Source organism: Pan paniscus, chromosome 1 (assembly GCF_029289425.2).
Source record: "Pan paniscus chromosome 1, NHGRI_mPanPan1-v2.0_pri, whole genome shotgun sequence".
Lineage (NCBI taxonomy): Eukaryota > Metazoa > Chordata > Mammalia > Primates > Hominidae > Pan > Pan paniscus.
Window position 1 is genome coordinate 215,962,659 of NC_073249.2, and position 14,331 is coordinate 215,976,989.

General features: G+C 41.4%; 1 protein-coding gene across 6 annotated transcripts in view; it reads right to left on the reverse strand.

Moving 5' to 3' along the window:
* VPS13D (vacuolar protein sorting 13 homolog D) overlaps nt 1-14,331 on the reverse strand; it is a 283,963-nt gene that overhangs the window by 239,152 nt on the left and 30,480 nt on the right. For 5 of the 6 annotated variants that reach the window (XM_034955636.3, XM_034955634.3, XM_034955631.3 and 2 more), the window contains exons 12-18: nt 14,070-14,271; nt 13,141-13,320; nt 8,216-8,346; nt 7,307-7,382; nt 6,352-6,522; nt 4,108-4,238; nt 2,090-2,222 (exon numbers count right to left, since the gene is read on the reverse strand). In XM_034955636.3, coding sequence (XP_034811527.3) covers nt 2,090-2,222; nt 4,108-4,238; nt 6,352-6,522; nt 7,307-7,382; nt 8,216-8,346; nt 13,141-13,320; nt 14,070-14,271 — 1,024 coding nt within the window. Of the gene's footprint in view, nt 1-2,089; nt 2,223-4,107; nt 4,239-6,351; nt 6,523-7,306; nt 7,383-8,215; nt 8,347-13,140; nt 13,321-14,069; nt 14,272-14,331 lie in introns of those variants that run through there. The other variant, XM_055098271.2, reaches the window with a different exon arrangement.

A 14,331-nucleotide genomic window follows, 5' to 3' on the forward strand; every position in this document is an offset into this window, starting at 1 on the left:
TTTATTTATTTATTTTTATTTATTTTTGAGATGGAGTCTCATTCTGTCACCCAGGCTGGAGTGCAGTGGCATGATCTTGGCTCACTACAACCTCCACCTCCCAGGTTCAAGAGATTCTCCTGCCTCAGCCTCCCGGACAGCTGGGATTACATGTGCCTGCCACCATGACTGGCTAATTTTTGTACTTTTAGTAGACACAGGGTTTCACCATGTTGGCCAGACTGGTCTCGAACTCCTGACCTCAGGTGATCCACCCACCTCAGCCTCCCTAAGTGCTGGGATTACAGGCGTGAGCCACCGCACCTGGCCAATTTTTTGTATTTTTAGTAGAGACAGGGTTTCACCATGTTGGCCAGGCTGGCCTCAAACTCCTGACCTCATGTAATCCACCCACCTCAGCCTCCCAAAGTGCTGGGGATTACAGGCGTGAGCCACCACGGCCCAGCATCCACTGGAATGTTCTGAGAGAAGAGAGGTCTCATCTTTCTTGGTCAACAGTCTTCCTAGTGCCGAGGTAGTGCTTGGTGAGCGGAAACTGATCAATATGCAATTGTGTGGCCCCAGAGTCCACAATCAGCCCCTCTTTCTCCAGCTGAGCAGTGCCAAGACAACTATAAAAATACACCACTGGGGCTGGGCATCGTGGCTCACACCTGCAATCCCAGCACTTTGGGAGACTAAGACAGGCAGATTGCTTGAGGTTAGGAGTTCGAGACCTGCCTGGCCAACATGGCGAAACCCCATCTCTACTAAAAATACAAAAATTGGCCGGGCGTGGTGGCTCACACCTGTAATCCCAGCACTTTGGGTCGCCAAGACGGGTAGATTGCTTTGAGGTCAGGAGTTCAAAACCAGCCTGGCCAACATGGCGAAACCCTGTCTCTACTAAAAGTACAAAAAATTGGCCAGGTGCGGTGGCTCACGCCTATAATCCCAGCACTTTGGGAGGCCAAGGTGGGCGGATCACCTGAGGTCAGGAGTTGAGACCAGACTGGCCAACGTGGAGAAACCCCATCCCTACTAAAGATACAAAAATTAGCTGGGCATAGTGGTGGGCACCTGTAATTCCAGCTACTCAGGAGGCTGAGGCAGGAGAATTGCTTGAACCTGGGAGGCAGAGGTTGCAGTGACCTGAGATGGCGCCACCACATTCCAGCCTGGGCGACAGAGTGAGACTCCATCTCAAAAAAACAAACAAAAACAATTTGGTACTTCCTCAAAATATTAAAACATAGAGTTACCGCATGGCTCAGCAACTCCACTTCTAGGTATATAAAGAATTAAAAATATATGTCTACATTGCAGAAATGGGGGTCTATAAAAAAGAAAAAAAATTTAAAAGAAAAAGAAAATATATGTTTATACAAAAACCTGTACATGAATGCTCACAGCAGCAATATGCCTAATAGCGAAAGAGTGCAAGCAACTCAAATGGCCATGAACAAATGAAAGGATAAACAAAACGCGGACAGCCACACAATGGACTATTATTCGGCTATACGAAGGAAGGAAGTATCGGTATATATTACAACACAGAAGAACCTGGAAAATGTCATGCTAAATGAAAAAGCCAGACATAAAAGGCCACACATGGCATTATTCCATCATATGAAATGTTCAGAACAGACAAATCCAGAGACAGAAAGATTAGTGGTTGCCAGGGGATGGGGAGCGAGAAGGTGAATTGGTGTTTAATGGGTACACACAGAGTTTCAGTCGGGGAAGATGCAAAAGTCCTCCCGATATTAAATAGCAGTGAGAACTGCACAATTCTATCCACATACCAAAAACAACCGCACTATACATTTAAAACTTAGAATTATCTCAATAAAGCTATTATTTTATAAGTAACAAGTGAACCCTCAGGTCTTAAAATGTTATGTAAACATTTTATTAAGCTTTACTTAGATAATCAGATAGGTCGATCTACCAAGATATGTTTTCATTATTTCATTATTTAAAAAGTTACAGATGAAGCTTGAAGTTTAAAAATGTTACATAAACATTTTATTAAGCTTTACTTAGATAATCATAGATAGATCATCCATCTACCAAGGCAGGTTTTCATTATTTCCCACTCACACTATACCTTGGGTGTTCGTCAAAAGCATTCTTCCTAGATCCACGACAACTAACACAGGATTCTTGAATTTGAAATCATCGGGAAATATCACCTGAGGGGCAGAAATATCCAGTCGCACGGTCCATCGTTTACTCTCCTCCTGTACAAATAAAACAGTCATTAACCATAACTGCCGAAACCCAACAGCTTTATCCATGGTGCTCAAGCATTTCTGGAAGCTGCAGCTAGGATTATGGAGTGACTCAGTGATCTAATGCATTACAGCAAAAAGTCTAAGACAAAAGTAGATATAAATGCTTGAGGATCTGAGAAATTACCACAAGCAAGTATCTGAACAGGGGAGAAAAAAAATAGCAAATAACTAAATAGGGGAGAGTCTGTACTTAAGAAAGATTTTGTTTCTAATTTACAGGGTTTAATACTTTAAAGGATTATAGAAATTATAGAATTCAAATAAACATAGAATTCTAAACATTTTTACTTATTCAGGGGCATTGGTAACCATGAACTTCCATACCAAAATATCTTAGTGAGAAACATAAGCTTTGACATTTGAAATATAAATAACACACCAATTCATGATTTGTTCATTGTTCTTCCCTCCAACCAAAATCAGCCTCAACTGTATGTATGTGGCAAAAGCTAATTTACATTACCAAAAAGAAACCTCTTTTGTTTACAAGAATACTAATTGTCATACTTTATGTAGAAACACACACACACACACACACACACACACACACACACACACACACACCCCAAAACAAAAAACAGGACTAATTCTCCATCCCATACTACACACCCCATTTTACTTGGATCATTTCTGCTTCTCTGACACCTATAACTTACTCTGCACTGTCCAAAAGAAGCCACACTTTTTCTCACTGTGCCACCTGCTGCTGTATCGTAGCAGTGCACCTCCATGTCACCTGAGAAACTGCTTTACTGGACTATTTTGATTTCTTGAGACAAGGTCTCACTCTGTCACCCAGGCTAGAGGGCAGATCATAGCTCACTGCACCCTCCAATTCCTGGGCTCAAGCAATCCTCCCGCCTCAGCCTCCTGAACAGCTGGGACTACAGGTATGTGCTACCAGGCCCAGCTAATTTTTTTATTTTTTGTAGAGACAAGGTCTCACTATGTTGCCCAGGCTGGTCTCGAACTCCTGAGCTCAAATGATCCTCCCACCTCCACCTCCCAAAGTGCCAGGATTATAGGCATGGGCCACCTTGCCCAGCCTACCTACTGGACTGTGAAGATGTCTCTTGGCCCTCCCTGTCTATGGCATCCTCATGACAGCTGGTCATTTGGCATCACAAAGTACCTATCATCACACCCTAGAATAGAAGCTGGGGCATCATTCCAGTTGTCTCTTCTGGTAACAGTAAGCATAAAAGAGAAACTCTCACATGAAACATGCACAAAGTATCAGGTCTGGAAAACGGAACAAACACGAGTCTTTTTTTTTTTTCCTTCTTTTTGAGACAGTCTCACTCTGTTGCCCAGGCTGGAGTGCAGTGGTACAATCTCGACTCACTGCAACCTCCGCCTCCCAGGTTCAAGTGATTCTCCTGCCTCTGCCTCCTGAGTAGCTGGGATTACAGGGACTCACCACCAGGCCCAGCTAATTCTTGTATTTTTAGTAGAGATGGGGTTTCACCATGTTGGCCAGGCTGGTCTCGAACTCCTGACCTCAAGTGATCTGCCCACCTCAGCCTCCCAAAGTGCTGGGATTACAGGTGTGAGCCATAGCACCCAGCACAAAGATGAGTCTTGAAAGTAACCTCATCCTGGTCCAAGGAGACACAGAATCTAGTCACAGTCATTCATTTTATTAGCTAAACCCTGACTATAAAAGACACAAGATTTTATTCTATGCTAGCTGATAAGGATTTAATATTTTCAGTTTACTCAGTCAGCATAATTGATATAAGTAAGCCTCTCTACAGTAGGTAGTGACTTGATGGAAAGAATTCCTGCCCCTTCCTCAATCCCCAAAGAGTGTTTATGGATGCCCACTTACAATGAAATCACCCACTAGCAAACGATCAAGAGTTTGCCGGATTTCTGCCTTGGTCTGCATCTTCAGCTTGTTATATTGTCTTCGGGCAGCTTCAGCCACTCTCAGCTCAAGTTCAGACTGATAACCAAAACCTGCAAGGTTGGAAATACACGGCAGAGTCAGAATTTTCACACGGCTGGGTGAACAAAAGTGCTACATCAATTCTCACCAAGAATTTCCATCAAAGCTTAAAAAAAAAAAAAATCAGGCTGGGCATGGTGGCTCACACTCGTAATCCCAGCACTTTGGGAGGCCAAGGCAGGAGGATGCCTGAGCCCAGGAGACTGAGGCTGCAGTGAGCCGTGATCACGCCACTGCACTCTAGCCTGGGGTGACAGAGCAAGACCCTGTCTCAAGGAAAAAAACAAATCAGCAACAACAGTTTCTTACTCCAGTATGACCTGGCATAATACAGGGTAACAGGAATGAGACAAAAAAGCGTAAGTGGATGGACAGCCATGGGGGAGAGGAGGCAAGTGAGAGAAGTGTACCTAAGTTACTAGAATTTCTTAAGCCATTTTCTGAAAGATTCCAAACTACTATATTTCAAAATTCTTAAAAAGCACTGAAAGAGAAAATGGAATTTCAAAGGAAATGCCTTCTATATTATTTTTTTTTCTTCTTCTTCTTTTTTAAGACAAACTCCCGCTCTGTCTCCTAGGCTGGAGTGCAGTGGCATGATCTTGGCTCACTGCAGCCTCCGCCTCCCAGGTTCAAGCGAGTCTCCTGCTTCCCGAGTAGCTGGGATTACAGGTGCACACCACCACACCCAGCTAATTTTTGTATTTTTAGTAGAGATAGGGTTTCACCATGTTGACTAGGCTGGTCTTGAACTCCTGACCTCCAGTGATCCACCTGCCTCAGCCTCCCAAAGTGCTGAGATTACAGGTGTGAATCACCACACCCAGCCTTTCTATATTCTTTCTTTTTAAGACAGGGTCTTGCTGTGTTGCCCAGGCTGGAGTGCAGTGGTGTAATCATAGCTCACTGCAGCCTCGAACTCCCAGCCTCAAGCAATCCTTCTGCCTCAGCCTCCCGAGTAGCTGGGGCTACAGGCACATACCACCATGCCTGATTAATTTTATTTTATTTTTATTTTTAGTAGAGATGAGGTCTCACTATGTTGCCCAGGCTAGTCTCAAACTCCTGGGCTCAAGCAATCCCCCAGCCTCGACTCTCAAAGTTCTAGGATTACAGGTATGAACCACTGTGCCTGGCCACCTTCTATATTCTATCAGTGACAGAGCAATGAAGTCACGGCATTTATGGCTACTGTTTATATGAAGAGACTAAAAAACTAGTCCAAAAACTAAAACAGATTCATTGTAATAAAGGGGGAAGGGACACTTAGGAAAATACTATTGTTTTATAAATCTCCCTGTCCATAGAAGTATTTTTTCTGCACCTACTGTTTCAAATCTTCTTGGGGAACAAAGGGAGGCATAAATAAATCAGTGATTACATTTACAACTTTGCAGTATTTAATGCTGCACAAAGGAGGTCAAAGAGACCACTGATCCTGTCATCAAGGAAATTATTGAACATTCCTCCTCAGTTCACTGGTCTAAAATATCCTGGGTAGCCAAGGAAACCACTGTCCTAGTGAAATAAAAAGTATGGAGATCATCGCTTTTCAGTTCCAAGATGCAGATTTCCAGTTACAATTCTGGCTGAACATACAGCCGTGGTTAAATCAATATCATGAAACTACTTTATGCCTGTAGTACTTTCATCTATTTTTATAAGAATGTTTTGCAATTGAGAAACCTAAAAAAGATGATGAACTCCCCCACCCCATACTATTTTATTGGCTTTCAATTACTCTTGGTAATATTTTAAGATAGGTACCGATTCAAAGGTAGTGGCTTTCAAAAAGTACAGCTGCTATTCTTTGGTGCCATTATTCAGAATGACAATATGAAATAAAAATGGGAAAAAAAACAGAAATGAACAGTATGAAAAAATACATGCTAAATGGAGGCAAACAAAGAGAAAATATTTAAGGATATAGATTTCTCTTGGAAAAGACTGTCCACAAACATCTACCCTGATTTAGTAACAGGACAGGGCAACCCTATTGACTTACTCTGCAAGCCTTTTTTGTCACTATCAGAGCATCTGAATAACCCTTGTCCAGAACACCAGAAATAACAATAAAGATGTTTTTCAAAAGGAACATAAGATCAAACAAACAAAAAAGTTAACCTGAGGTATGAACCTTTCCCTTGTAGAAAAAGTCTGCTACTTTTTTAATGGCCTGCGGATTGTATATGATGTTCAAGGGCCTTGTGCTGACATTGAGCCGCCTCTCAAAGTGGCTGTGCGCCGGATTTCTCTCATACAGCATCTCAAAAACTGGGTCATCTGGGTCTGCAGCTAAAGGAAAGAATAGGAATAAGAACATGGAACAAAGCAAAAACTATAACCTTATTAATAGACCTGTGAGGAATTCTGGAAAAACAGACATTTTCTAAATTATTTTTCAATTAGTTCACATTTATGCCTATCTTTAAAATAGAAAGCCTAATCAGGATTGACTGTTTAATTTTCCACAGGAATTGTGTAGACTGGCCTATTGTATTAGCTCCCATATCATGGAAACCAAGGACCTGAAGACCCTGCAAGGTTGCCCAGTTAGCCCCAAGTTCGCAGCTCCACTGAGAGAGGACCAGGCTGTCTTCAAGTGAAACCCTGGTGCACACAGCAAACCACTGCGCACAAAACAGAAAACATTCCCTCTTTTACTACTGATCAAAGACTACTGATCTGGTTTTTGCTGGAAAGTCCCCCAAAAAGAATTTTTAAATTATTTAAAAAAAAAAAAAAAAAAAGCTCAGGCATGGTGGCTCACACTTGTAATCCCAGCACTTTGGGAGGCCAAGGAGGGTGGGTGGCTTGAGCTCAGGAGTTCAAGACCAGCCTGGACAACAAAGCAAAACCCCATCTCTACTAAATATACTAAAATTACCCAGACATGGTGGCACACACCAGTAATCCTGGCAAGGGCATGAGAATCACTCGAACCCGGGAGGCAGAGGTTGCAGTGAGCCAAGATCACACCACTGCACTCCAGCCTGGGTGACAGAGCGAGGCCCTGTCTCAAAGAAAAATTAATTTAAAAAATTTAAAAATTTTAAAAAAACAACATAGGACAAATTACCTGGGTAATGATCACTTCTGTCTGCAGATGTAGTTTGTAGACCAAAAGATTGTGAGACTCTGCCAACTTCCTTTTGCTATTAAACAAACACACAAAAATGCGTAAACGTCAGCGTGAGAGGGGACAATTCACTAAACAAACCCATCTTACCCTTTAGCAACACACTCCCTTAGCACCATCAAATCAAAACTCACTTTACCTCAGATTGAGTACTTGCAGAATTGTTTCGTTTTCTGCCCTTTTTCCAATCTAGTGAGACCACATCTTTTCCTTTGTACTGACAATATGCTACTTTGCACTCGGCACATTTAATGAACAGTTGCTAAATGAAAATTAAACATGTCTAACTTTTCAAACTTTAAGTCAGCCTTCCCACCCTCTCCATAACGTTCCCTCAACCAAAACAAAACTATGGACAGAATAAGGGGTTAACTACTCAACCATTTAGACAGCTTGTTGCCAACTTAAGATCAAAGATCTTATTGTTAATAACGTATATTATATTTTAAAAATTACATATATATAGAAAACTTGAGATGTTTCTGTTTTGGGACCCTGGCAAGACGAGATTTCATGTCAGTGACTAAGGGTCAGAAGGCATGAAAATGACTGTCAGATACAGAGGAAACCCAAACATTGACCTTGAAATGCAGAAAATAGTGGTCTTATAGCATTTTCTTCCAAATCAGAGCAAAATATACAATGGTGGCTACAATACAGGAGTGCAAGAAGGCATAGCCATTAATGTCACCAACATTTTCTCTTTAACAATTTCAAGAAACTTCTCTAATCCCAGCCCATCAGTCTCAAGATGATCAAATGTCAGAATGAATCAGTTATCATTTGCCTAAAACAGACTACAATTTACCAACACCTTAGATACATTAACTATCCAACTGTTGTACATACTGGATTAGGGAAGACTAGAAGAGGAAACATAGTTCCTTCTGTAGCCAGGTCTCGAAGAAACAGTCCACCCAACCGGACTGAAAGCAACGAGGAATTTCTTCGAGGAAGAGACTCTGCTAGAAGTTTTACATCTATAAAAGATAAATAAAATAGTTGATACAATGCTTATGAGAGCCTAATGTGTTTTTTAAAATATTAGATATTCTATTTTACAGAAGATTATTATAGATGAACTATTTTTCCTTGAAATTAAACAAACAAACAAAAAAACCCTATCTATCTACAGGCACATATTGGAGATATTGCGGGTTTGGTTCCAGACCACTGCAATAAAGTGAGGATCACAATAAAGCAATTCACACAAATGTTTTGGTTTCCCAGTGCATAGAAAAGTGATGTTGACACTATACAGTAGTGTACTGAGTGTGCAATAGCATTATGCCTGAAACTACAATATAGATCCCTTATTTTAAAATATTGTATTGCTAGAAAGTGCTAACAATCCTGTGAATCTTCAGTAAGTTGTAATCTTTTTGCTGGTGGAAGGCCTTGCCTACATGATGATGCCTGCTGACTGATCAAGGTGTGGTTGCTGAAGTGTTGGGGTGACTGTGGTGATTTCTTAAAATAAGACAACAACGAAGTTTGCTACATCAACTGACTCTTCCTTTCACAGAAGATTTCTCTGTAGCAGGTGATGCTGTTTGATAAAGCATGTATTTAACCACAGTAGAATTTCTTTCAAAACCACAGTCAATCCTCTCAAACCCTGCCATTAGCAACTAAGTTGATTTAGTATCCTAAAAACTTTATTGTCGTTTCCTTTTTTATTTTGTCTTCTTTTTTGAGACAAGGTCTTGCTTTGTCACCCAGGCTAGAGTGCAGTGGTGCAATCATAGCTCACTGTAACTTCAAAGTCCTGGGCTCAAGGGATCCTCCTACCTCTCAGTCTGCCACGTAGCTAGGACTACAGGAGCATGTCACCATGACCAACTAATTTTTTTTTTAATTTTTAGTAGAGATAGGGTCTTGCTATGTTGCCCAGGCTGGTTGTGAACTCCTGGCCTGAAATGATCCTCCTGCCTTGGCCTCCCGAAGTGCTGGGATTACAGGCGTGAGCCACCACGCCCAGCCTTGGGTTGTCATTTCAACAGTGTTCATAGTGTCTTCACCAGGAGTAGATTCCATCTCAAGAAACTACCTTCTTTGCTCATCTGTAAGAAATAACTCTTTATCCATTCAAATTTGATCATGAGATTCTGGCAATTCAGTCACATCTTCAGGTTCCACTTCTAATTCTAGTTCTCTTGCTATTTACCCCACATTCGCAGTTACTTCCTCCACTTAAGTCTTGAATCCCTCAAAGTCATCCAAGAGGGTTGATTTCTTCCAAACTCCTGTTAATGCTGATATTTTGACCTCCTTCCACGAATTACAAATGTTCTTCATGGCATCTAGAATGGTGAATCTTTTCCCGAAGCTTTTCTATATACTTTACCCAGGTCCATCAGAGGAATCACTATTTATGGCAGCTACAGCCTATGAAATGTATTTCTTGAATAATAAAAGTTGAGGCTGGGAGTGGTGACTCACACCTGCAATCCCAGCACTTTGGGGGCTGAAGCAGGAGGATCGTTTGAGGCCAGGAGTTTGAGACCACCCTGGCCAAAAAAGTGAGAGCTCATCTCTCAATAAATTAAGTAATTAATTAAAGAAACAAACAAACTTGAATGTTGAAATTACTCCTGGATCCATGGGCTGCAGAATGGATGTTGTGTTAGCAGGCATGAAAACAACACTAATTTCTTTATACTTCTCCCAGCAGAGCTCTTGAGTGACTGGATGCATTATCCACGAGCAGTAATATTTTGAAAGGAATCTTTTTTTCTGAGCAGTAGGTCTCAATAGTGGCCTTAAAATCTTCAGTAAACCATGCTGTAAACAGATGTACTGTCATCATCCAAGCTTTGTTGCTCCATTGATAGAACACAAGCAGAGGAGATTGAGCATAATTCTTAAGGGCCCTGGGATTTTCAGAAAGGTAAATCAGCAACTTAAAGTCACCAGCTGCACTGGCCCCTAACAAGAGAGTCAGCCTGTTCTTTGAAGCTTTGAAGCCAGGCACTGACTTCTCCTCTCTAGCTATGAAAAGTCCTAGATGGCATTTTCTTCCAATAGAAGGCCTTTTCATCTACAATGAAAATCTATCATTTAGCATAGCAAGGATCTTAGCTGGATCTTCTGGATAACTTGCTGCAGCTTCCCCATCAGCACTGGCTGCTTCACCTTGCACTTTTATGTTATGGAGATGGCTTCTTTCCTTCAAACTCATGAACCAACCTCTGCTAGCTTCAAACTTTTCTTCTGCAGTTTCCTCACCTCTTCCAGCCATCCCAGAACTGAAATGAGTTAAGGCCTTGCTGTGCATTAGGCTTTGGCTTAAGGAAAGGCTGTGGCTGCTTTGATCTTCTATCCAGACCAAACTTTCTCCATTGCAGCAGTAAGGCTGTTTTGCTTTCTGATCATTCATGTGTTTGCTGAAGTAGCACTTTTACTAATAATTTCCTTCCAGAACTTTTCCTTTGCATTCACAACTTGGCTAACTGTTTGGCACAAGTGGCCTAGCTTTTGGCCTATCTCAGCTTTCGACGTCTTCCTCACTAAGCTTAATCACGTTTAGCTTTTGATTTAAAGTGAGAGACATGTGACTCTTCCTTTCACCTGAACATTTAGAAGCCATTGTAGGGTTATTAGCCCAATTTCAACATTGTGTCTCAGGTAATAGGGAGGCCCCAGGAGAGGAAAAGAGACAAGGAAATGGCCAGTTGGTGGAGCAGTTGGAACATACACAATATTGACTAAGTTACCATCTTCTATGGGCATGGTTCATAGCACTCCAAAACAAATACAATAATAACATTACAAATCGGTGATTACAGATCACCATAAGAGACAGAATAATAATGGAAAAGTTTGAAATATTGGGCAAATTACTAAAATGTGACACAGAGACACAAAGTGAGCACATGCTGTTGGAAAAATGGCACCTATAGACTTGCTCATTTTTAAACCGTCAATTTGTAAAAAATGTGGTGTCTATGAAGTGCAATAAGGCAAAGTGCAATAAAATGAAGTGTGCCTGTATCTATCCAGCTGTCTAAACACACAAACACCATTAGAAGTTTCCTAGCAGAAGGAATTTTAAATAGTGCCTTTTCAATTCAGTTCAAGTAATCTGCTAGTTAATACTAAGTTTATGACAGCTCAATTTTCTACATTATGAAGTCAAACAAACTGGCTTTTTAAAAAAAATCATTTGTCCTTCAGCCACTCAGGAATCTCAAATAAGCTGCTGTTTTATGGACCGAAATAAAAATATTTGTGAGATGTCCAAACATCTGCATATTTATTTATACACCTTTAATTCAAAGTCACAAAAACATCTGCATATTTATACACCTTTAATTCAAAGTCACAAAAAGAAGGCAAATACTGTCAAGTCAATCCTCATTATTCACAGATTCCATATTTGCACATTTGTTTACTTGCTAAAATTTGTAACTCCAAAATTAATCCTCATGGCACTCTGTCATTCAGACACTCACAGAGCAGAAAAAAATTCAAGCCACCTGATAAGCACATTCCCACCTGAGTTCAAACACGGCAACGCTCTGCCTCCTCATTTCAGCTCTCACACTGTGAACAAGCATCCCTCCCATGGTCTTTTATTTGGCGCCATGTTTTTCATGCTTCTGTGCTTTTTGTTTGTGGTTTCACTGTTTAAAACAAGCCCCTAGTGCTAAAACGCTGCCTAGTGGTCCTGAGTGCAAGAAGACTGTGATGTGCGTTACAAAAAAAATATGAGTATTAGAGAAACTTCATTCAGGCATGAGGTATAGTGCTATAGGCCATGAGTTCAATGTTAATAAATCAATAACACAATGCTCCTTGACTTAGGATGGAGTTATGATAAACCCACCATAAGTTGAAAATATCATAAGTCAGCTGAGCGCAATGGCTCAGGCCTGTAATCCTGGCACTTTGGGAACCCGAGGAGGACGGATTGCTTGAGGTCAGGAGTTCAAAACCAGCCTGGCCAACGTGGCGATACCTTGTCTCCACTAAAAATACAAAAATTAGCTGGGCATGGTGGCGCGCGCCTGTAGTCACAGCTACTCAGGAGGCTGAGGCAGGAAAATCGCTTGAACCCAAGAGGCAGAGGTTGCAGTGAGCCAAGATCATGCCACTGCACTCCAGCCTAGGCGACAGAGCAAGACTCTGTCTCAAAAAAAAAAAAAGAAAGAAAATACAGTAAGTCAAAAATGCATTTCATATACCTAACATACTGGACATCACAGCTTGGCCTAGCCCACCTTAAAAGTGCTCAGAATACTTACATTAGCCTAAAGGTAGGCAAAATCATCTGGCCACACAGTCCACTGTAGACTATTAGCTGCTTACCTCATGACCGCATGGCTGACTGGGAGCTGTGGCTCACTGTTGCTGCCCAGCATCTTCAGAGAATATCATACTACCTATCTCTAGCCCAGGAAAAGATCAAAATTCAAAATCCAAAGTATGACTTCTACTGAATGTGTATAACTTTTGTGCCACTTGTAAAGTTGAAAAATCCAAAGTCAAACTATCCTAAGTCAAGGACTGTCTGTATATCTATATTAAATGTCTTTAAATACAGACACGCATTTTAAAAATTAAGGTTAGGTACTGATCAGTTGATGAATGTTATGACCAGAGGTTCACATGAACCTAACCCAGTATTTCCCCTAAGAGCAATGGTTCCACATTAGCTAATACAGTTTTCGCACTGACTTTCTAGACTATCACCACAGCAAATAATGAGAATCGCCTGGACATTGGCCCACAGAGAGACAACAGTGGCAGGTAGTTTCTTGGGGGCAGTGTACCTGAAAACTCGAGCTGCATGAAAGCACTTTCATTCATTTGAGGAGTTCCTTGCTCCTTGTGTAACAGAGTCACTGTACCTCGCTGCAACTGTAAATTCAGTTTGGCAAAGACATGATCTCGCTTTGTATACGTGTTCATACACGAGGCATCTGCAGTGGGGTCAAAAAACTCCTCAGTGCCTAAATGGTAAGGGAGAAAAGACTGTAAGAAAAAACGTGGAAGAATAAAAAAGCACCAGCAAGCAGACTGATCACAGTTATGATGATGTTATTTAACTATTTTTCCCTTTGTTAAGAAAGAACTCCAAAGTCATGGGTGACTATTTTATAATATTTCCTAATGTAAAACAACCCTAATTGTTTTTTAAGGGATCTTATCAACTTATTATCAAACCAGGGAGGATAAGATTCATGATAAGGGATGGTATAAAGCAGTGCTGCCCAGCATGGTGAAATGGTCCGCATCTGCGATATCCAGTACAGTGGCCACTAACCACATGTGGCTACTGAGCACTGGGAGCACACGTGGCTAATGTGCTAGTGCAATTAAGAAACTAAATTTTTACTTGTATTCAATTCGAATTAAATTTTAGTAGCCATTTGTCCCTATGGCTAGATATCGGACACTGCAGGTTTAAGAGAGGCTCTAGACTGGTATTCAAACTTCAGAGTTTAAAATTGTTGAACTTGCTCAAATTTAGTTCTTTTACACCCTCTGCCTCTCAGCTCTTTCTGAAACTGCATTAATACGCACATTTAGTCACGGAGTTACAAATGGAGTATCTCCCAAAATACTTCTCTCTCAGCCTCTATGAACATAAACTGTTCTCCAAATATCTACTTTTGTTAAATTTGAAAAATACCACAAGCTGTTGCACAAATAACAGACGAATCTGTTTGAACCAAGTGAAGGCCAGCTCCCACCGTACCCAGGATCTCTTCAGGAATCCACTGCTCCTGTTGCTCTGCTGACAGTCCCTCAACCACATTCCCTTCTGGGGTCTGCTGCCCGTACCAGCCACCCCATCCAGGAAACCAGGACTGGAGATACTGCAGCATCCCGCTGCCTCCACCGGGTTCTGGGGCTCCCGGACAGGCTCCTGGAGAATCAAACTGAGGCTCCCGCAGACTCTGTGTCAATCACAAAGGAGCAGAGATGAGTACTCAAAGATAAAAGCAAGCTGTGATATG